Here is a 24918-nt window from a genome sequence, read left to right as displayed (position 1 = left end):
TGCATGAGGGACTTAGTTCCGTTTGCAGGTTGGCATCTCCCCCCAGTAGGGACCCTCACCCCATGAGCGTGTGTCCATCTTGGGTGAGGGGCTGATGGCAGTTTTCAGGCTGGCCATGGAAGCAGGTATCTGGGATTTATTTATCTTCTATAGTTGAAACTTTATAGCCTTGAGCAGAGCCCACAGCCAGCCAGGGCAGGCAGGAAGCTTGGCTTCCTCCATTGCCAGGGGCAACACAAGCCTCCTGTTTTCTCCAGCTCTGTGGCCACTACCATCTTGGTTGGGTTTATTTGCATACTCACTCCTGATTGGCTTGTGGGTGTGGCTTGTTAGTGTAGCAGAGGTATGGTCAATTTGCATGTTTCTCTTTTATTAGATAAGATAATCACCTCTTGCTCCTTCTCACTATTAATGTGGCTCATTCACACTCAGTTACATTTGGATCAAATGTCATCTCTTCCAGGGAGCCAACTCTGACTATCCAGATTGAGTTACATGCCACTGTTTGGAATTTTACATAGTGCATCTCCATTATTTTACTTTCTGTAATTGTGTGCAATTGTCTGCCTTCCTCTTAGGTGGTGATCAACTAGGGAGCACACAATAAATACTTCATAAACATTTACTGGATTAATTACAAAAATAAAAACATAATATTTAAAATATATCAGTGCTATTGCTTGTAACAGTAATGAGATCCAACTACATAATTGGTTCAGTGCATTTCACTCAATTTTACCCAGTTACAGCACCCTTAGTCCTGCCATTCTATGTTGGGTCTTCTTTACTGGAAAGCTAGAGTTCTGACAATAACCTTTAAATACAAAGCACCTCATCCCACACTGTATAAGTTTCCTCTGTGTGAGTTTACATTTAACAGCTCTGCAAATGAACATTTTTACCTATGTCAGAGCTTACTCTAAGTCTTCTCTGAGGTTCAATAAAGTTAATCCCCACAACAATTATAATTTTATTATTCCCATAATTCCAATTATGTTTTTTATACTTGGCTTCAATATGCTGTCAATCATCCCTTGATATGCATACATATCCAATGGCATTTAATAAAATTGTACTGCTTTATTTTAGAAACACTAATATTTTTGAAAAATACCTCCTTAAAACTTTTTTTTAATAATGTTTTTTCAATTATTGTTGGCATAAAATGTTATATTAGTTTCAGGTGTACAACCCAGTGATTGAACATTATTGAATAATGTTCAACTTACTAAGTGACCACCCTGATAAATCTAGTACCTATCTGGCACTATTCATAGTTATTACAATACTAGAGGCCTGGTGCATAAAATTCATGCACTCAGTGAGGGGAGGGTATCCCTCAGCCCGATCTGCACCCTCTCGCAGTCTGGGAGCCCTGCGATCGATTGCCCCACAGAGGGAGGCCCCACTCACCCGCCAGTAGGTGGCCTGGGCCTCCTTTGGGGCGATCATGGGGTGGTGGTGGGGCCCACTGACCAATCACATTGCACCTGCCTTGGCTAGCTTGGCGCCAGTGCGTATCATAGCATGGTCATCCAGGTGGTCATTCTGCTCTTCAGCCATTCAGTTGAATTGCATATTACGCTTTTATTATTATAGACTAGAGGCCTGGTGCACGAAATTCGTGCACTGGGGGGTGGGGCTCCCTCAGCCCAGCCTGCCCCTCTCACAGTCTGGGAGCCCTCAGTGGATGTCCTACTGATGGCCACAGTCTGGCAGCAGAGGATCGGAGCAGGTGTCCCGTGTGTGTGTGTGTGTGTGTGTGTGTGTGTGTGTCTGCTGGGGGCCTGCCCCCAGCCACACCGTGCAGGCTTGGATCAGGCACGCCTCTGTGTTGATCTCTCAGGCTCCTGGCCTCCACTGCATGTTGTTCTCTCCCTTGAGCTGTGGCCAGGGTGGGGTGCTGCCTGCAGGCCGCACTTTCCTGCTCACGGATGGCTGGATCGCCGAGGAGACCCGGGGGCAGGCCCTCCTGGGTGCTGCCTGTACGCTGCACTTTCCTGTTCTGGAATTGCCATGGTGACCCAGGAGCAGGCCCACTTGGGGGCTGCCTGCAGGCTGCACTTTCCTGCTCTCGGATTGCCATGGTGACCCAGGAGCAGGCCCACCTGGGTGCTGCCTGTAGGCCACACTTTCCTGCTCTGGGATCGCCATGGTGACCCAGGAGCAGGCCCACCTGGGTGCTGCCTGCAGGCTGCACTTTCCTGCTCTGGGATCACCATGGTGACCCAGGAGTAGGCCCACCTGGGGGCTGCCTGCAGGCCGCACTTTCCTGCTCTCAGATTGCCATGGGGTCCCAGCTGGCAGCGGGGCTTAGGCAGCACATGGGGGTCCCGGCTGGGGGCGGGGCTTAGGCAGCACTAAGCCCCACCGCCCAGGGCCACACACGGGGCCCAGATGGCGGCTTGCGCTGACCGGCCCTGCCTGCAGTATGCAAATTAGCCGCCATCTTTGTTGGCGGTTAATTTGCATATCATGCTGATTAGCCCATGTGAGGCGTAGCAAAGGTACGGTCAATTACCATCTTTGGCTATTATTAGATAGGATTATTGACTATATTCCTTATGCTGTATTTACATCCTTAGAACTATTCTATAACTACTAATTTGTACTTCTTAATCACTTCATCTTTTTCTTTGAAAAATGTTTTTATTAATTTTTAGAGAGAGAGAAAGGGAGAGAAATAGACAGACAGAAACATCACTGAGAGAGAAACATCATTGATTGGCTGCCTCCTGCACGCCCCCTACTGGGGATTAAGACCACAACCCAGGCATATGCTCTGACAGGAATCAACCCAGTTACTTCTTTGTTCCTGGGCCAGGCTCTTTATCTTTTTCACTCATTCCCCCCAGCTCCCTGCCATCTTTCACTCAGCCCCTCAACCACCTCTTCTCTGGCAACCACCAGTTTTTTTTCTGTGTCTATGAATCTGTTTCAATGTTGTTTCCTTATGTTGTTCTTTAGATTGCACATATCAGTGAAATCATATGGTATTTGTATTTTTCTGACTGACGTATTTTACTAAGTATAATACCCTCTAGGTATTCGGTTGAATCTTACCATGCTGTCGCAAATGGTAAGATTTCATTATTTTTTTTTATGGCTGAGTAATATTACATTGTATATGAATATTATCTACTTGTCTATTGATGGACGCTTGGGTTGCTTCCATAGCTTGGCTATCTATACTAATATAAGGGTAATATGCTAATTAGACCAGATGTATTCCAGACATCCATCCTGACATGGCCAGGGGTGTTGCCAGCATGTAAATGGCCATCAGCCCCTTGCCCAGGTATGCCCCACCCCCAGTGGGGACCATTACCCTGATGGGGGCATGCCCAGCCTGCAAACGGACATCAGCCCCTCATCCAGGCTGGCCATGGCCCCCAGCGGAGACCCCCACCCCAATGGGGGCATGGCCAGCTTGCAAACGGCCCTCAGCTCTTCACCCGATCAGGGGTGTGGCCAGCTGCAAACTCCCCAACCTCTCACCCAGGCCGGCAATGCCCCCAGCAGGGACCCCCACCCTGATGGGATGTGGCCGGCCTGCAAACCCCTCCAGGCCCCTTGCTCAGGCTGGCACTGGCCCCCAGTGGGGACCCCCACTCGGGGCGTGACCAGCCTGCAAACCACCCAGGCCCCTTGCCCATTTGCTCAGGCTGGCACTGCCCGGACCCCCACCCTGATCCGCCAGCCCCCACCCATGCACCAGGCCTCTATCTATACTAATAAAAGGGTAATATGCTAATTAGACCAGACATCCTTCAGGACAAAGCTGGGGCCAAGGCAGAGGCAGTTAGGCGGGATCAGGCCGGTAAGAGAGAGCAGTTAGGGGTGATCAGGCTGGCAGGCGAGAGCAGTTAGGGGGAATCAGGCCAGCAGGAGAGAGCAGTTAGGGGGATCAGGCCAGCAGGGGAGAGAAGTTAGGGGGATCAGGGCGGCAGGGGAGAGCAGTTAGGGATCAGGTCCACAGGCAGGCAAGCAATTAGGAGCCAGCGGTCCTGGGTTTCGAGAGGGATCCCGGATTGGAGAGGGTGCAGGCCGGGCTGAGGGACACCCCTTTACCCCCCGCCTGCACAAATTTTGTACACCGGGCCTTTAGTTGTAAATAACACTGCAATGAACATAGGGGTGAATATATCCTTTCAAATTAGTATTTTGGATTTCTTCAGATAAATCCCCAGAAGTAGAATCACTGGGTCATAAGGCAGATCCATTTTTAATTTCTTTGAGGAAACCTCATACTGTTTTCCATAGTGGCTGTACCAATCTGCATTCCCACAACAGTGCACAAGGGTTCCCTTTTCTCTACATCCTTGCCAACACTTGTCATTTGTGTATTTATTGATGACAGTCATTCTGACAGGTGTGAGGGCTTCTTAAAACTTTTGTTTATAACCAATAATTCAAACTAGTTTGCTTAATCTCTAAACAATGTACAATGTTGACCATGTAGTTATGATAAACTTTTAGTTGTTTTAGGTATTTTTACATTTTGTTTAAATAAGTTATGGTTATTTAAAGTATGTAATTGTTATTATAGATTATACAGTATTCATTTGTTTAGATGCATATATGTACATATGTGTGTATATATAGTTGTGTGTATCTATATGTGTGTATATAAATAAATATACACAGATAAATAATTATAGATATGTGTATACATAGATTTCTAAATACATATATTACTAAGCTCTGTATACTGCGAGTGTCTATAAACAGTGTCATCTCAATAGCTATGGAGACATTCAATACTTAGGTATTGGTTTTTAAAGATCATTCTGCAATAAAAGGAAAACAGGGCCTGGACAGTGTGGCTCAGTTGATTGGAGCGTCATCCCATGTGCCAAAGGTTGCAGGTTCGATTCCTGGAAAGGGCACACACCCAGGTTGTGGGTTCGATCCCCACTCAAGGTGCATGTGGGAGGCAACCAATTGATGTTTCTTTCTCTCCCTCTCCCTTCCCCTCTCTCTAAAACAATCAAAACATACCCTTGCATGAGGATTAATAAAAACAAAATCAGGGTTTTCTTAGAGAAATGGCTAATTCTAATATCAAGGCAGGGAAAATACAATTTATGTTACTGTGGAAAAATATAGGTGAGTCAAACAGAAATAAAATTCCCATAATGCAATTTTCTTACTGCCTTAGTGTTTTTATAATGTGTGAGTTTTACATTTTTATACAGAAATAGTATAATATTTTACATACCTTTTTATTCTTTTAAATGACTAAATAGTTTTAAGGTTTATGAATGTAGAATTTGTTGGATTGTTAATTACAAACTGCTAGATGAAGAACTTTATAAATGAATTTTGATGCACTTCCTTAATTACTATAAGAATCTTCTTTTGAGAAATACTGTTCAAATATTTCAGAGTCCCCATCCCTTTGTCCTTAACTTATATTCAATTTGTTAAGCATTTACTGGAAGTGGTATCTTGTTTTGGCATTTGGTAAAGGTTTTTATTTAAAAATTTTATTAGTAATTAAATAATTACCAGTTCATACGTGGGGAAAAGCCATCTCTTTTAAACTCAAATATTAACATTCCTATTAGAGTTTAAAGGATCTTAAATATCATAAAGACTAATTTCTTGGTTCATAGATTAGGAAATTGAGGCCGAGAAAGGTTAATTGGCATCTGGCTAGTAGGATTATTTTTAACACAGCAATGAAAAACAAGTCAGCTAATTGGAAAAGAATAAGAATTATTAAAGAGCTGAAAAGTTGCTAGCTGCTTTCAAAAGGGGAATTGATCCTTTTCTATGTCATAAGCTCTTTATTTTCTATTTATAATATCAAATTATCAATCTTACCCAAGAGGAAGAGTCGTAATCAAATTAAAGGCTATGTTGAAAACTCTAAGGAACTTAAGTTGTTGAATATCAGAAGGGATTATTCTGATAGGATTATTTCTCAGGATCAGAACTTGTAAATGTTTAAGACAATATATCTGAGGAACAGAAAAGAGAAACAAACATAAGTAGAATAATAAAATATGCAAATTCCTATTCCATTTTAAAAATGTTTTGAATTAATGTAGTAGAATCAGTACAGTAATATTAATTGTCTGTATCGCATATATCTAATACCTTTGGAAGCCTTCAAAATGACTGATCAGCATACTATGCATGATATGTAAAATAGTGCTGTACACATATCCCTTGATTCAGGAATGGTCCTTTTCTAAATGAGAAAGTCATCTTATCTGATCAACCTATGGTTTCATAAGAAGCAAGTATGCAAAGAAGAAGTGAGGAAAGAGATATCTGCAGAAATATAAGGTAACTAACCTTCGTAATCAATGAGGTGGTAGCTATTATAACCAGCTTGTTTCATATACACTGATTTTTCATATGAAATTTAATAGTAGAATATACCATTTAAACCTATGGTCTTTGCTTGATTAATATATTTCTTGCCCTCTGGTGAATCATAATAAGGTCTTACATTAGCTATCTTTAACATTAAAGGAAACCTTTTTATAATCATAAAAATCTACAATTGGTGGAATAGATCATGCTCATTCTTGCAATCAGAAGTTAAATCCTCCAAGTTTGTTTTTCCTTTTCAAGATGGCTTTGGCTATTTGGAGTAATTTCCTTATAAACTCTCAGACCAGCTTCTCAAATTCTATAAAATAGGTCAGTTGTAATTTTCATAGGGATTGCAATAAATCTGAAGATCAATTTGAGAGCAGTGCCATCTTAAAAATATTGTCTTCAGATCCATGAATATAGGATGTCTTGTCATCTGAGTATACATTTCCTTTAACTTAACAATGTTCTGTAGTTTTCACAGTATAAGTTTTGTACTTTTGTTAAACTTGCTCCCAAGTATTTTACTCTTTTTCATGTAAATAAAATTTCTTTCTTATTTTATTGTCAGGATTGTTTGTTGCTATTTTGTAGAAATACAATTGATTTTTGTATATTGATCTTGTACACTACAACTTTGCTGAACTCAATTCTAATATATTTTTTAGTGAATCCCTTCGGATTTCTATATATAAGACCATGCCATCTACAAGTAGAGAAAGCTTAACTTCCTTTTAAACCTGGATGTTTTTTATTTCTCTTTCTTGCCTTGGCTAGAAAGTCCCGTACAATGTTAAATACAAATTGGAAAGAGTACTAGTATACATCTTCATCTGGTTCTTGATCTTAGGAGGAAAACGTTGAGTCTTTCACCATTAAATATGATATAAGCTGTGGTTTTTTGTAGATATCCTTTATAAATTTTCAGACATCCACCTCTATTTCTAGATATTGAATATTTTTATCATAAAGGATGTTGGATTTTGTAAATTGGTTTCTGTCTCTATTGAGATAATTGCATAATTTTCCCCCTTTATTATGTTAAAATGGTGTATCACATTGATTGATTTTTGTATGTTTATCCAACCTTGCATTCCTAGAATAAATATCACTTGGTCATGGTGTAAAATGTTTGCTAGCATTTTGTTGAGGATTTTTGCATCTATATTCATAAAAGATATTGTTCTGTAGTTTGTTTTTTCCATATCTTTGTCCAGTTTTGGTATCAGCATATTACTGGTTTTCTAGTTTGAATTGGTTTTTTCCTTCTCTTCTATTTTTTTGGAAGAATTTGTAAAGGATTGGTGTTAATTCTTCTTAAGATGTATAGTAAAAATCACCAATGAAGCTTTCTGGTCCTGGACTTTACTTTGTGGAAAGTTTTAAATTACTATTGAACTTTTCCCTTTTTATAGAGCCATTCAGATTTTCTATTTTTTCTTGAGTCCATTCTTATGTTTATCTAGGTATGTGTCCATTTTACCAAAGTTATTTAGTTGGTTGGTTTACAGTTAAATGTAGTATTCTCTTAAAATCTTTTTTATTTCTGTGAGGTTGGTAGTAATGTTCCATCTTTCATCCTTAATTTTAGTAATTTGGGTCTTCTTTTTCCTTGGTCAGTCTATTGAAGGTTAGTCCATTTTGTTGATTTCTTAAAGTATCAACTCTTGGTTTCGTTTATTTTTCTCTGTTTTTCTATTCTTAATTTCACAAATTTTTGTCTCATTTTTATTACTTCCTTCTTTATTCTTTCTTTAGGTTTAGTTTGCTCTTTGTTTTTATAGTGGCTTAAGATAGAATATTAGGTTATTAATTTTTCTTTTTTAAATAAAAGTATTTATAGCTATAAATTCCCCTCTGAGCACTGGTGTAAAGGCATCCCATAAATTTTGGTATGTTGTCTCTTCATTTGCAGTCATCTTAAAGTACTTTCAAATTTCCCTTTTGATTTTTTAATTGAATCATTGGTTATTTAATAATGTGTTGCTTAATTTTCATATATTTCCAAATTTCTTTCAGTTACTGATTTTTAATTACATTTCACTGTGGCAAAAAATATATTTTCTGTGATTTTTCAATTGTTTTAAGTGTATGAGACTTACTTTATGGTCTATCCTGGAAAATGTTCTATGTGAATTTGAGAATTATGTATTATTCTGCTATTGGTTGAAGTGTCCCATAGATTTCTGTTAGGTCTAAGTGATTATAGTGTTGTTCACGTCTTCTATTTCTTTGTTAATCTTCTGCTTAGTGTTCTATGCATTTTTGAAAGTGGGGCATTGAAATTTATAAGTATTATTGTTGAAATTCTAATTTTTTCATTCAATTCTTTCAGTTTTTATATTCTATGGCCATGTACACAGGTAGGTATGTATGTATGTATATGTGTGTATATATGTATATATAATTATATTATCCTGATAGATTGACAAAATCCCCTTTTTAATCTCTAGTAACTTATTTTGTTTTAAAATTTATTTTATCTGATATTAGTACAGTCACTCCAGCTTTCTTATGGTTGCTGTTTGCATGTTATATTTTTTCATATTTTTGCCTTTGACCTCTTTGTATCTTTTGCTCTTAAGTGTATCTTTGGATTGCTTGGTGTATTTACATTTAATGTTATTATTGGCATGCTGGATTTAAATCACCATTTTACATATAGTACAGACAGTTTTCTATATGTAATTTTCCATTTGTTCTTTTTTTACTGCCTTCATTTGCATCAAATGAGTATTTGCTAGTACAATATTTTAATTCCTTTAATAACTTTTCACCATATTCTTTTGAGTTATTCTCTTAGCCATTGTTTTAGGGGTTGTAATATATATCTTAACTTATGAGAATATACTTCAGATTTATATTAACTTAATTCCAGTGAGATAAGGAAATGTTCCTAAATAGCTCTATTGCCTGTTCCTTCCTTTTTGCACTGTAGTTGTTATACGTACTACATCCATATATGTTACAGACCTATACGTACTACATCCATATATGTTATAGACCTAACAATACATTATTATTTTTAAAAATGCTAATTTTTTCTTAAATACTTATGCAGAGATGATTTTAGAATTTAGGAATGCACCAGAATTATGAAATGATGATCTCATCTTGGAGGGCTTAATAAGCAAATCTCAAGAAAGATTACCATCTTTTAATAGAGTTTAAAAAAATAATAACAAGATAGCAGATAAATTGTGATAAAAAACAATAACATGAGAAGACACCCAAGTGCATAATACATAGGTGAAGGGAGAATACTTATCCTTCTGGAACCATTACTATCCACAACATAGAGAAGAAACACTGTCCTAAAAGGAGACATAGAAGCAACTATTAAGTGATGAAAGGTGAGCCAAATTACCTACACAGAAGGGAGGAAAAGAAAACCAAATGTATGGGAAAGTTCTGGGGCAAGAGCTTATTAGCTGGTCTGCAAAAAGATTCAAGAAAAATGCCCCAATTTTAGACATGTTATATATTGAACACTAAAAATGAAAAACGAACATTTAGAAAATTATTTTAAATTAATGTAATTGCTGAATGCCTCTTTGGCTAGTATTTGAAGGGTCATTATTTATTCCTACAACTGATGCATTTTGCCATGTTCTCACCTTTTAATTTGCAAACCTCTTAAAAGTGTTATTTCCTCTGTTGAACATTGTTCTCTTACATATTATCAAAATGAACTCTTTGCTTTAATCACACAAGATAATGTTGGAAAGTATAAATATTTTAGAGATTTTGTAAAATGTGTTAATTTTTCTTCTGTTAAGAAATTATTTCTAACAGTTTCTAAAGACCTGGTCACAGCTACCTGAAGCATGTCTTCCTCACTCATATCATCACCAAGATCACTGCCAAGTGCTTCCAAACTTATGGCTGGTGTGAAAGCTGTCTTGGTGGCTCCTAATGCTGTTGTTGCTGCTGCTTTTCAAAGTAGCCTTCTCTTCTCTTCCATAGCTCTTTTGAAGTAAGATGTCTTCTGACTTGATGTCTGTGGAATATCTTGAGATATATTTTTGCAACTGCCTTACATACTGAGCTGAATAGCCCTGCAGAGATCTGCTTCTTCATCTTCCATATCAATTTGTTGGTGACTTAGTACCAAAGCTCACTGCAAATCTCCCTCATCTTTAACATCCCTGACTCATCATTTGCTTCTAAGACTCATCCCAGATCTGTTTTCTAGATTCTGTTCTTTTAGTTGTACTAACTCTTTCTTCTCCAATAAGTTTTGGTCAATGCATCTGTTGGACCCTAACATTTGCAGTTGTTCAGTTTCACAATCTGGAAGATCACCCTTAACAACAAATATAGAATAATCTCCTGTTGTAATTGAGCCAAGAAAAGTGCACGGCATGTATCTGATATTAATTCTAGACCTGTCAAGAGGGAATTAAAGTTGAACCACTGTTTTTCTAATTTTTTTTAACTGTAAACCAATGTTTTCTATAATTGCATACAAATGACCTTTCCTTTATGAGATTGATCTTGAGCCTTTTATATGCTGGACTGTTAAACACGATTAGTTGTAAAACCCAAACTGTCAAGGCATTGCTTATAACTTGAATAGAGAAAAACCACTATCATCCATTTTTCCAGAAGGCTGCTATAAAAATGTGCTATAGTATTCACTAATAATGCCTTCTTCTGCCATTCTTCTCTCTTCTCCATCTAGCTGATGTTCAATAGAAGATAATTCCACAGGGTTAAAATATTCTCCTTGCAATAGATTATTCAAGCAATATTGAGCACACAGTGAGCCTTCTTGTTCCTAATCGAAGATCAACTATACATTATTATAATTAATTATTACTGTTTATGTGTTTTAAATAATCTGAGATTTGAAAAGGAGATGAAGTATATATCTATACAGTTTGTTATATTAACATTCTTGTTTACCATTTCTGCTTCTACCTTTTTTGTGTGTCTAAAACTATTTTAATAGACTCTGTCTTCTACTTAAGTCTACCATCTTGAATTTTCCATGAAACTTGTAACAATTTTAATCACCACATTTATGCCAGCCTCTGGTCTTCTATTGATTGCGTTTACACTATGCTGATAACTAGTTATCATTAGCCTACCCTTAGTACAGCCCTTCTAAGCCTGGATATTACCATCCTGGTTGGAATATTTTATCTATCCTATATAATAAAGCCCTAATATGCAAATTGACCAAATGGTGGAATGACAGGTCACTATGATGCACACTGACCACCAGGGGGCAGACACTCAACACAGGAGCTGCCCCATTGTGGTTGGTTAGTGAACTCCCACAGGGGGAGCACCACTCAGCCAGAAGCCGGGCTCAGGGCTGGAGAGTGCAGTGGTGGGAGCCTCTCCCGCCTCCACTGCAGGTGAGTGGTAAGGAGTGAGGGGTCCTGGACTGCTGAATGCCTCTTTGGCTAGTATTTGCCCCACTCCCCAGTGCACGAATTTTGTGCACTGGGCCTCTAGTAGCTATATAACACAGATCTGTATGTTAATGGCAAGTTCTATTGATTTCTATCCCTTTAAAAAGTGGGCACTTTAAATTTTACATTTGAAGAGCGCTTATTTATTCATTCTTCTTTTAGTGGATAGAGTATGCTTGGCAGATACAAGGCCTCATCTACAACTATTTAGAAAAAAAGTTAAAATTAACCTGAAGAAAAAAGACCCCTATATTACTTGGAAATTCTTGTCAATTTGTCCTAGTCAAATTTATAAGAGTTGTTATATATTAGAAAAGAAAAAAAAACTTGTAGAGAAAGTAAAATTACATTATTACAGAGAAATTATGGAAAATACATTTTTAATTCTATATGGTATTTTAAATAGAAAAGAAGTCAATTTGCTAAAAAATCAATTCACTAAACGTCAATATTCTGGAAGTTAATTCACAAAACAACCAATCACCCAATGACCAATAAAGAATTGTATAAAGACACAGCGAGCATAATCTGTCATAATTACTTGTAATGACCCATTTATTTAAAATGACAATGAGGCTTTTAGAGAAGATGGCAGTGTAAGTAAATGCCATACTTGCCTCCTCCCACAACCACATCAAAATTAACAACTAAAATACAGAACAACCATCATTCAGTGCTGAGGGCAGTAGTAAACACTCGGTTCAATTTTGTCGGCTGAAACTCAGAGTGAAGGCAAAGCTGTGCCCTGAGGGTGGACCCAGTCAAGAGATTGGACACCACTCAGTCTGACTTTCCCGCCCAGTGTTAAGGGGATGGATCTCATGATATCACCAGGAATTCAAGGCCCACCCAGATGTGATGTAACTTCCTGTAATTCCAGTATATAATAAACTGCTTCCGATGCTGGTGCGCTCTCTCTGTCTGTCCCTCCATGAGAGGGCAGACTCCACACCCAGCCCAAGCTTTTAATCTAATTTTGTGTCTGTACAATTCATTTTTCTTTCTTTTTTTTAAAATATATTTTTATTGATTTCTTACAGAGAGGAAGGGAGAGGGATAGAGAGTTAGAAACATCGATGAGAGAGAAACATTGATCAGCTGCCTCCTGCACACCCCCCTACTGGGGATGTGCTTGACCGGAATCGAACCTGGGACCCTTCAGTCCACAGGTCGATGCTCTATCCACTGAGCCAAACTGGTTAGGGCCAATTCATTTTTCTTTAATCCCAAAAGCGCCTCCTAACTTATAGGAACCGGTTCGTGTCTCTCTCTCCTTGCGGGACAGGGAGAAGAGACCCCAGCCCCTCCCCCCACCCCCCCAACCCCCCATATATCTGGGTCCCATCATGGGGCAAGTTGGAGGTGAGGCATTTTAAAGGGATTGCTCCAGAGATCGCAGCCGCCACAGATAGGAACAAGGTAGGGAGCGGATTGCTACAAAATATTATTAACTGGGTGTATAAAACTGGGGAGATCAAGAGACTCAGAAGGAGTCTCTCCACTCTATTTGAGCTTTAAAAAAGCTACAGCGTGTCCTCTTGAGTTCTGTGTGCTGTCTGTGTATTATCGCTTTATTTTTGGCTTAATTTGGTCTTTTATTTTTAAAAAATATATTTTATTGATTTTTTTTATAGAGAGGAAGGAAGAGGGATAGCGAGTTAGAAACATCGATGAGAGAGAAACATCGATCAGCTGCCTCCTGCACACTCCACACTGGGGATGTGCCCGCAACCAAGGTACATGCCCTTGACCGGAATCGAACCTGGGACCCTTGAGTTCACAGGCCGCGCTCTATCCACTGAGTCAAACCGGTTAGGGCTTAATCTGGTCTTTTAGAAGCATGCCGTTGGTTTCAATTGGAAACAGTAAATCGGCTAATTGCTGGGGTTTTTCTCGGGAGAAAGCGAGCGCGCCATTGCCCCGCCTGGGGAAGTGCCTGACTCAAAAACCGCACCTGGTATTTCTCCGCGGTTCCCGCGGGGTTGGGGGAGTTGGGTCCCCCGCCCCAAGCCAGCTGGCGCTCATGGCCTGAATTTCAACAGTTTTTTTTTTCCAAAGAGAAACAAAGATGCCTTTTTGAAATCCCACCTGGGCCTCGCCATCTTGGCTAGTGGCTGGAAGACAATGGAGGAGAATTTGCATATTAAATCGCTGGCTTGAGGTCCCAAGGCTACCGGCAGTTTCTCAAGGATGCAGGCATTGGTCTGAATTTCACTTGTAAAATATCTGCAGTATAAGATTTTGTTCGTTTAAAATGTACTGTCATTATTATGTCTGAATTTTTGTCTCGCCGTAAAAAAGTGTTTAGGATTAAAGTTACGATTTAAAGAGTTATATAATTCTAGTGAGTTTTCAAGCTAAATCTAGTTAGAAAGGAGGATTAATTCTGTAATTTAACCAAGTGTAATGATAAGCAAGTTATCTTTTTTAAACAAAGAAAGACGTTTTTTTATTTTCCTGCCATGCAGCGTGGCCTGGGGCCGCTGACTCTTCTGGGGGCCACCATTTTGAAATAGCAAAGGCCCGCCCCTCCCTCTGAACTAGCCAATCGCAAAAGGAATGTCTGCTTACTGAGGCAGAATGGAATTTCAGGGGTGGAGTTAAAGCAGAGTTTTATGATGGAAACGCGGATGGGACAGAAACATGCTTGCCCAGAGAATTTACTTACTATATTTTTTCTGTGAAGATGCTTATTCTTATTGCTTAATAAATTAGCTTTATAATATAATCCAGGTCTCATAATTTCAGTTATATGACAGACCAATGTTTTAACCAGTCAACTTTTATAGAAGCTGACAATAGAAGCTCAAATTCTTAAAAAGCTTGTAAATAGGATCATTCTTTAAAGGTACAGGGTAAAGTGAAGAATATTATTCAGACATTAAATCTAATTATTAATAGCAGTCACCATGAATATTAAAGGAAAGTTATTTAATGTGATTTACATAAACTAAATATTATATGTCTTAATTCTCTGAAGGTGACCACAGCTGTACAGTGAAAAAATGGACGAGCAGTAGGCCTGCTTTCCCCAGCAGTTTTTTTTTTCTGACATATGAAAATTTGTTGGGGTCGAGCCCCAGCAGGTCCAGGGGTTCCCAAAGGTGTGGATGGAGTCAGAGAAGAAGGAAGGACAGGCAGGCAGCATTCAATTGATCATCATGGTTGGGTTCTCTTGCCTGGTTCTATCCAGGATCTCCAGCCAGGTTCTGTGTTTTATTGTCTTGTTACATCTGTATTTATACCAGTTGATTTTAATCCTATCAATTTCTATTCCAAAGGTTAGGGCGTTTCTTATCTCCATTCCAGGGAGTAAAGATTATGTAGCTTAAGCGTGATTGTTCGTAGTTAAAGTGATTAACTACCCACCTGGCACGTAGTTAAGGGGTTTTATTCCCTCCCTAACTTCAGGGAAAAATCCCTACCTGGGGAAACAACCTTTCTCGGAGAGGTGACCTTGGTTAAAACACATAGTGCCAAAAGGGGAGCAAACATACTAAGAACAGTGTGCCATATATGCCAGGTCCCTTGAAACATATGCTGTATAGATGTTTCTTCCCTGCAGCGACTGTGTCAAGCAGCAAGGATGGACCGGCTTCCGGCAAAAATTCAATGACCAGATTAAAAGTAATTAATTGTATGGTCAAGACCAAATCCTTTAATGTTAAAACTGGTCTAAGTTTTTAATAATTTTTGAATTGGATATATATTTGACGGTTTTTCCGAATGTAATACTTCAAGAATATAACTGAAGGACAGATTTTGTGCACCTCAAAGGGCCCTGAGGTAGTACAAAAGGATTTATTCCTTCTCCCAAAAAAAGAAATAACTAAATTAGACCAATACAATATACTTGGGATTGTATGAGGAAATTCTGACAAATAAATAAATAAAAGGAGAAATTAATTAATTAATAGCAAAGTTTTATTTAAATATATATGCCTTGAATGTCATAAAAAGTTATTATTAAGTGTATGCACAGACCCACAAAGTCATTTTTCTAATTTCTTGACTCACATGTACAACTATCTAAAAAAAATATAAATGCCAAGGGGTTTGAAGTCATCTAGAAAACCCTGCCTTCCTTTAACTGAGGACAATAAAAGTTAATGATTTATATTTTCCCTCCCTAAACAAAAGTTAAATAGCTTATGTAAAAGTATTTAAAGGAACTAATAGCAGTAATCCAATTAAGGTTATTTACTGTCCTTAACTTAGAACAAGTAAAATTAAAATAATAAGCTTTATTTCAAATTAATTTAAATTGGCTAATTGAAATGAATGAATACTCAAGAAAATTTAATGGTACTATACAGGAAACTGTTCCTGAAGTATTAATTAAAATTTTTATTGATGGTTCAAAAATTGCTTAACAAAATATGAATCCAAAGCAGTCATATCTTTATACAAAAAATTAAATCTAAAGTTATCAAGACTGCATTAAAAATTTTTCAAAAGCCTCTTTATATTTTTTTAATACAATATAGGGGAATAATAGAATGATTTCCTGCAAGAATATTACATTAAGCCTAAATTATTTTAAAATTGTTACTTTATAATTGATTTTCACTTGTAATGCCTATGGCAGGACACCTGTTTTCACTGGTATTAAAATGGGCTAAAAGGAAAATGGTCTGGTTAAATGAAAGGATCTCAAGTTTAATTTATAGAAATTCCCTCTTAACATTTGGTCAAGGGTATGTTTATATATTTCCAGAAAATTTCTCAAAGCTCGTGTGGATTCCTGCAAGAAATATTAACTTCAACATGCATCTGAGAGAGGAACTGGCCAATTTAAAGAGGAGTCTGCACCTGGAGCCACGCCTTACAGCTGTAGGTAATCAACCACCCGACCCACAGATAGCAATGATCCCAAGCAGCCCACTGAAGATAAGAAGTGGGAAGAGGACGAAGTGGACAACAAAGAGCCCAGAAGTGACCTGGAGCCCAGGAACACCTGAGAACATCCTTCTTGCATTGTTAGCAGTAATCAGCTGTACAGTAATGCTACCAGGGGCAAAGGGGAGGTATTTTGGAGTATGTTCCTGACCCACCATGGGTAAGACCCCTTACGTGGGTTGATCCTCCACCTAATATAGTCACCAATGATACTAAAAAATCTTGGTCATCCAGGAGGACCACAGGTGGGGCAAGGAAGCATATGGGCAAGGTATAATTTACACAGGTGTTGCCCCCCAGCTTCCCTTTTGTATGACTATAAATCAAACCACTGCTCCCTTGTGTGTAAAATTAAAGAGAGGTTTTTGGCCAGCCTGGACCCCTAAGGATGGGGAAGAAAAAGCTCAAATACATTTATTATCTCTACTTGCTCCGGGGAAAGGTGCAGAAAATGTAAGTGTGCTAAGACACCCCCTCACTAAGCCATTATGTAAAAGGTCTTATGAATGGTACCCCACTGAGGAAGAAGTTAATTGGCAAGACTGTTATAGTAATTATCCTACCACCAGCAAACTTAATAACCATTTTTCTTTAAAGACTGGAGCCCTTATGGGTCTCTGTATAGTAACAATCACACCCTAAAATGGAAAGGGAATGCATCCTATCTCTATGTTGAAGAAAATCACTCCATCTCATGGCATGGAGGAGAATTTGTTGGCCTCAATTGCAACATGACAATTGGCCCCTACAAAATATGCAGTGGAAATTGGCTGCTGCACTTGCACCTATTAAATGGTATAGTTTTAATTATAGCTCAAATAATTCCATTTCTGCTTTACGAGAAACTCTCAATAAGACAGTATTTGCTACTGCCTGTATGTTTGATCCATTTGTGCTCCTATCAGGCCCCATTCAGATGCATCTTAATGTTACAAGCCATCTGTATGAGGTGTCATGCACAGGTTGCACTTTATCCCATTGTATTAATTCTACTTTTCAAAAGAACTCCCTCATTATTTTAAAACAACCAGCTTTTGCTTGGGTTCCCACTAACCTAACTGAGCCTTGGGAATCTCATCAAACCTACCAGCTGTTGCATGATCTAGTAAAAATCTTAAAAAGACAAAAAAGATTTCTTGGAATGTTAATTGCAGGAATCTTTGCCCTCGTAACGTTACTTACTTCTGTGGGCATTGCTGTTTCATCTATGGTACAGACTGTTCAGACCTCTCATTTCATACAACAGGTCAAAGAAAATGTAACTAAGACCTTGTCTATACAAAAAAGAATTGACAACCAGTTTGAAATTGAATTGTCAGCATTAAAGTCTACAGTCCTGTGGATGGGTGATAAAATCCATGGCCTAGAGCAAAGAATATCTCTGCAGTGTCATTATAATTTTTCCCAGATTTGTGTTACCCCTGTTCCCTATAATAGTACCCTGCACCCTTGGGAATCAATAAAAAAAAATCATCTTCTTGGTGCTTGGGGTCAAGGTAACACAACCCTTGATATTTTAGAATTACAACAGCATATTGTACAGTTGTCCAAGGCAAACTTACAAACCAATTCCTTGAATGCCTGGCAACAATTTAAAGAGGACTTAAAAGAATTTAACCCCTTCCACTGGATATCCTTGCATTTACCTCTCAGCATAACCACTGTTGTTTGCCTCATTGTTGTTTTCTTATGTTTACTTCTAGTCTGCAGATGTGGATTGAAGAGTCTTAAAATAACTCAAAACCTTCAAGCAGCTTTCACTTATCAAGATTTATTAAGGAAAAGTAACAGGGAAGAGTGCCTAGCACAAAATTAATTATTGCCTTTACGGTACTAGGACCTCCCTTAAAGCTAAAAACAGACAATAGATTCACGTACGCTAATTCTGTTTTCAGTATTTTTGTCAGCAATATTAAATTTATCATAAAACTAGTATCACTTATGATTCTCAAGCTATTATGAAGTAAGCCAATCGTCCTATTAAAATGCAATTATTAAAACAAAAAGGGGGAGACAGATGTTATGTGTCACCTCAAATGCAAACTCAGTCATGATTTTTATTTTAAAAATTTTTGATTTATATTTTAAATTTTTTGAATCGTGATGCAGAGGGTTGTACAGCAGCTGAAAGGCAACAGGCCTCCTGTACAATAGCCTCAGCCAAGTTAGCCTCGCTGAAGAAGGCAAATACCAGACAACAGTTTTATCAGATTCAATAATAATGTGGGGAAGAGGCTGTATTTTGTATCTTTCCAGAAGGAACAGTGCAGCCAATCTGGATGCCAGAGCATTACGTGCATCGCCATGATGGACCCAGAGAAGCTGCTTGCCCCATTGTTCAAGGGACTGAGAGTTGCCCTGTTGACAGCGATGCGGAAGAAGAAGTTAACGACTAAAGCCGGCAGAAAGCAAAATTTACTACCTCAACCATGTTTCTGGCCATGCTGACATTGGTTAGCTGCCAGTCTTCTATAAGACATTGCACAGTCAACTCTAAGGACTTTGAGTAAATATACACCAGCAGCAAAAGAGACTCTTCACTCAGTAGCTAAAAATATTAACATAGCTGTAGTTTGATTTCTCTATTATTGTGTTTGCATTGATATTGATTTGTTATTAGTTTTATTTAGTCAAAGCCTTGATCTTGATGTTAAGTTTTACTTTTAATTTTAGTTGCTTAAATATAGAAAAGGGGGAGGTGCTGAGGGCTGTTAGTAAACACTCGGTTCAATATTATCGGCTGAAACCCAGAGTGAAGGCAAAGCCATGCCCTGAGGGTGAACCCAGTCAAGAGATTGGACACCACTCAGTCTGACTTTCCCGCCCAGTGTTAAGGGGATGGATCTCATGATGTTGCCAGGAATTCAAGGCCCACCCAGATGTGATGTAACTTCCTGTAATTTGAGTATATAATTAACTGCTTCCGGTGCTGGCGTGCTCTCTCTGTCTGTCCCTCCATGAGAGGGCAGACACCACACCCAGCCCAAGCTTTTAATCTAATTTTGTGTATGTCCAATTCATTTTTCTTTAATCCCAAAAGTGCCTTCTAACTTATACGAACCAGTTCACATCTCTCTCTCCATGTAGGACACACAGAAGAGACCCCAGCCCCCCGCAATAATTCAGAACCACCTGAAATCTAGCTGAATGGAAGTACTACAGCTACGGAATTAAAGAAGAAGTACATCAAGACCAGTAGGAGGAGCAGAGGTGCATGGGGGGAATCACAGAACTGGCTGGTCCCACATTTATGTGTGGTGGTTTAAAATCAGGAGGGATATTTTGGCTGTGGAGGTTTCCCTGAGGAGTGAGGGGTCTCTGCCCCACACGAAGCCCCCAACCCAGGGTCCCAGAGCCACGAAGAGAAGTCTCCACAACTTCTGACTGTAAAAACCAGCAGGGATTGTGGATGAGTGACACAGAGACTGCTGGAGTCCCAGGCAGTTCCTCTTAAAGGACCCATGCATGGACTCACTCCCTCTGAGCTCCAGCACTAGGGCAGCAGATTGAAAGAAATCCTGGCCACTCACAGAGGAACTAAATTGTCTGAAATCGGAAAGAGCTGGAGGGACAGCTTTCTCCCAGACAGAAGCTCTGGCAGAGGCAATTGTTCCTTTGCTGAACCCTCCCTGCCACAGAGCTGACAAGCTGTGCCATATCTGAATCTCCATCAATCTGGCTCATACTTTTTGACTTGTTTTTGACTTGTTCAGTGATTCCCTGAGACCCTACCCCTCCTTACTTTCAGATTCATCCAAGCCATTTCCAGTGGCTTTTCCATACAACTGGCCTCTCTTCTCTCATTTTAATTTCCTAAAATCTCTCAAAAAAGCAGCACCTGGCATCAGTGTGCCTCGTACCCCTCGATAAGGGGCTCCAGGCCTGACACTAGGGCAGCCCACCCTAGTTCATAGCTTGGCCTCTCCCTGGCACCTCCAAGCTCAACACAAGTAGCAGCCATCTGCAGATTGCTTTGTAGCTCATGCTGGGTGGCCTCAGACAGGGCACAGGTAGAGGCTGACTTTGCATCTCCTGGGAGGTCCCAGAGCCAGTACACCTGGTAGTCAGCTTCAACCATACAGGATTACAATCCTACCACCTCCACGAGTGACACAAGCAAGTGGCAGACTCAGTGAGCACCAAAGTCCTAATGAAGCAAGTCCTGCTCCATAGGGTTGGCTCCTGCACAGCAGCTCTCCTACTATAATCACAGGTGGTCCTCACATCCAATTGGCTTGGAGGCCAACTCCTCCCAGGATGCCAACATACATCAAGGCTCAAGTATAATCGGACAGTGTACATAACTCTCACAGGGGCACACATGGAGTGCCCAGCTCAGGTGACTGGGGAGGTGGAGCCACTGGGCCCCACAGGACACCTGCTACACAAGGCCACTCTACTAACTCCAGGAGACATAGTAGATCTACATAATACATAAAAACAAACACAGCCAAAATGCAGATACAAAGAAATATGTCACGAATGAAAGAACAGGAAATATCTCCAGAAAAAGAACTAAATGAAATGGAAGCAAGAAAACTACTAGATACTGAGTTCAAAACAATGTTATAAATATGCTCAAGGAACCTAATGAGAACTTTAGGGAACTTACAGAGAACATCAACATAAAAAAAGACAAGTCAGAAATGAAGGATACACTAACTGAAATAAGGAATAATTTACAGGGGATCAATAGTAGAGTTGAGAATCAAGATTTGGAATATAAGTAAGCAAAAAAAATACCCAATAAGAACAGCAAAAAGAAAAAATAATCCAAAAATATGAAGATGGTGTAAGGAGCCTTTGGGACAACTTCAAGTGTACCAGCATTTGCATCATGGGGATACCGGATGGAGAAGAGAGGAAGCAAGATATCAAATAACTATTTGAAAAAATGACAGAAAACTTCCCTTACCTGGTGAAAGAACTAGACATACAAGTCCAGGAAGCACAGAATCCCAAACAACATGAACCCAAAGAGGCCCACACCAAGACAAATCATAATTAAAATGCCAAAAGTTCAAAACAAAGAGATAATCTTAAAAGCAGCAAGAGAAAAGCAGTTAGTTACCTACAAGGGAGTGCCAATACAACTGCCAGCTGATTTCTCAACAGAAGCTTTGCAAGAAATATTCAGTGATGAAAAGCAAGGACCTATAACCAAGTTTACCCTATCCAGCAAGGTTATCATTTAGAATTGAAAGTCAGATAAAGAGCTTCCCAGATAAGGAAAAGCTAGAGGAGTTCATCACAACCAAGCCAGTATTACATGAAATGTTGAAGGGTATTCTTGAAGGAGAAGAAGAAGAAGAAGAAGAAGAAGAAGAAGAAGAAGAAGAAGAAGAAGAAGAAGAAGAAGAAGAAAAAGAAGGGGAAGAGGAAGAGGAAGAGGAAGAAGAAGAAGAAAAGGTAAAAAATATGAATAATAAAATGGCAATAAATGCATATCTATCAACAATTAAATTTAAAAAGTAAAATAAATGAACAAAAAATCTAATGAACAAAATACACTGATGAATAAAATAGAACCAGAGACATGAAAACATGAAACAGACCAATGAATCTCAGAGGGAAGTGGGGAGGGGTAGCAGGAAGAGATTAACAGCAGAACTTATATGCATACTAGAGGCCCAGTGCATGAAAGTCGTGCATTTGGAGGGGGGTGTCCCTCAGCCCAGCCTGCACCCTCTCCAACCTGAGACCCCTCAGGAAATGTCCGACCGCTGGTTTAGGCCCGATCCCACTGAGATTGGGCCTAAACCGGCAGTTGGACATCCCTCTCACGGTCTGGGATTGCTGGCTCCCAACCGCTCACCTGCCTGCCAGCCTGATCACCCCCTAACCACTCCCCTGCCAGCCTGATCCATGCCTAACTGCTCCCCTGCCAGCCTGATTGCCCCCAACTGCCTTCCCCTGCCAGCCTGGTCCCCCCCAACTGCCCTCCCTAGCTGGCCTGGTTTCCCCCAACTTTCCTCCCCTGCTGGCCTGGTGACCCCTAACTGCCCTACCCTGCTGGCCTGATTTCCCACAACTGCCCTTCCCTACTGGCCATCTTGTGACGGCCATCTTGTGATGACATGGGCATGGCCATCTTGTGACCACATGGGGGTGCCCATCTTGTGATGACATGGGGCAGCCATCTCTTGATGACATGGGCACGTCCATCTTGTGACCACATGGAGGTGGCAATCTTGTGTGAGGGTGTGACGGTCAATTTGCATATTACCTCTTTATTATATAGGTTATGCATTACCTATGGACACAGACAATAGCATGGTGAAGGCCTGGGGCAGGGTGGGAACTGGGTGCAGGTGAGCAATGGGGGGGGGGGGAGAGATATTGTAATACTCTCAATAATAAAAGTTTAAAAATGTCAAAACCTAAAAAAATAGTATAAAATAAAATAAGTGACAATGCATTAGCTCATTCCCATATGTGATTATCTAATTTAATAAAAGAGAAACATGCAAATTGACTACACTTCTGCTATGCCCCAAGCCATGCCCACCAGCCAATCAGAGCGACTATTTGCAAATTAACCCAACCAAGATGGCAGCTGGAAGCCACGGAGCTGGAGAAAGCAGGAGGCCTGGTTGCCCCTGATGAATGGAAGGAAAGCCAAAGCTTTCCCGCCTTTCCCTGGCCAGCTGTGGCTCGCTCAAGGCAACAAGTTCAATTATAGAAGCTAAATAAATCCCAGATACCTGATTCCAGCCAGCCTCCACTGGGAGCTTAGGTGGCTGGGGGCCATGGCCAGCCTGCAAAAAGCCATCAGCCCCTCTCCCAGGCTGGCCCAGGCACCCCAGCGGGACCCCCACCCTGATCCGAGAAACCCTTCAGGGCAAACTAGCAGGCCCCCACTCATGCACCAGGCCTAAATCCTATATAATAAAAAGGTAATATGCAAATTGACCCTAACAGCAGAACGACTGGGAATGACTGGTCACTATGAAACACCCCGGACCACCAGGGGGCAGACGCTCAATGCAGGAGCTGCCCCCTGGTGGTCAGTGCGCTCCCACAGGGGTAGCTCTGCTCAGCCACAAGCCAAGCTGACACCTGCCAGTACAGCGGTGGTGGTGGGAGCCCCTCCTGCCTCCTCAGCAGCACTAAGGATGTCCGACCAGCTTAGACCTGCTCCCTGCTGGCAAGTGAACATCCCCTGAGGGCTCCTGGACTACCAGAGGGATGTCTGACTGTCAGCTTAGGCCCAATCCCCCATGGAGTGGGCCTAAGCCAGCAGGTGGTTATTCCCTGAGGGGTCCCAGACTGCGAAAGGGCACAGGCTGGGCTGAGGGACCCCTCCCCCCCAAGTGCACACATTTTTGTGCAGCAGGCCTCTAGTTCTACATATGTTTTACTATGCAGAGTATCCTATTCTGCCCCATAATAACTAAAACTTGTTATAGTATCATATTACCTGGTCACTAAACTGTGTTTTTAAAGCTTCTGATTAATACATGAATAGGTTCATTTTAGGTTTTATTCAGAGTGAGGAGAATAGATAAATTATTTTACATAGATTGTATAATTATGAGAACATATTTAAGAGCCTGACTATAATAACAGTCTTTGTGAATTATGTCATGTGACTTCCTAAGAAAGATGTACTGTACTTCTCGTACTTCTGAAAATAAGCCCTGTGGGATGCAATCCAAAATATATTTACTTCATAGTAACTCAAGTAAATCATGTGTCTATTTATTATAATAATTATTATTCATAATAAATTTATTAAAGTTTATACAATAATAAAAATGGACTTACTTCTGTGGGAAATGAAGAGATATCATTAAATGATAGGTTAAGATATATCAATTGGTAAGCCAAAGGTGTTAAGTCTGGACAATTCGGGATAAAAAAGCCCTAAAAAAAGTGAACAGAGATAAGAGGTTAATTATTAACAATACATAAAATATTTTATACAAGATTTTTAAAAATCACATATTCTGAATTACAATGGTTGACACAATACACTAACAAGCCTATACTCATTTCCCACTCATTCATTTTAGTCTGTCATGATAATAATTTCTTAAATATGTAAGAGTTAGAAATCAGATAGAAATACTAGTAACTATTTATGTATTCAGTAATTATAGGGACATGTGTGTGACAGGAAATCATTTAATAATGAGCAAACATTTTGAGTGTTCACTACATATTGAAATATATTTTATTTTTTAAATTTATCTTTATTGTTTAAAGTATAACATGTATCGCCTCCCTTCCCACCCCCACCCTCCCATTTACCCCTTCTAGCCTG

At 39.7% G+C, this 24918-nt stretch overlaps 1 protein-coding gene and 1 pseudogene across 1 annotated transcript in view; both read right to left on the bottom strand.

Moving 5' to 3' along the window:
* The window catches only part of LRRC63 (leucine rich repeat containing 63), a 110207-nt gene that overhangs the window by 60028 nt on the left and 25261 nt on the right, over positions 1–24918 (bottom strand). The window contains exons 5-6 of the mRNA XM_006083647.1: positions 24420–24518; positions 5830–5966 (exon numbers count right to left, since the gene is read on the bottom strand). Coding sequence (XP_006083709.1) covers positions 5830–5966; positions 24420–24518 — 236 coding nt within the window. The remainder of the gene's footprint in view (positions 1–5829; positions 5967–24419; positions 24519–24918) is intronic.
* Positions 10097–18958, bottom strand: LOC102417340 (annotated as a pseudogene).

This window comes from Myotis lucifugus, unplaced genomic scaffold, assembly GCF_000147115.1.
Source record: "Myotis lucifugus unplaced genomic scaffold, Myoluc2.0 scaffold_7, whole genome shotgun sequence".
Classification (NCBI taxonomy): domain Eukaryota; kingdom Metazoa; phylum Chordata; class Mammalia; order Chiroptera; family Vespertilionidae; genus Myotis; species Myotis lucifugus.
Note: the sequence above shows the minus strand (reverse complement) of the source record. Positions and strands in the feature narration are given on the sequence as shown.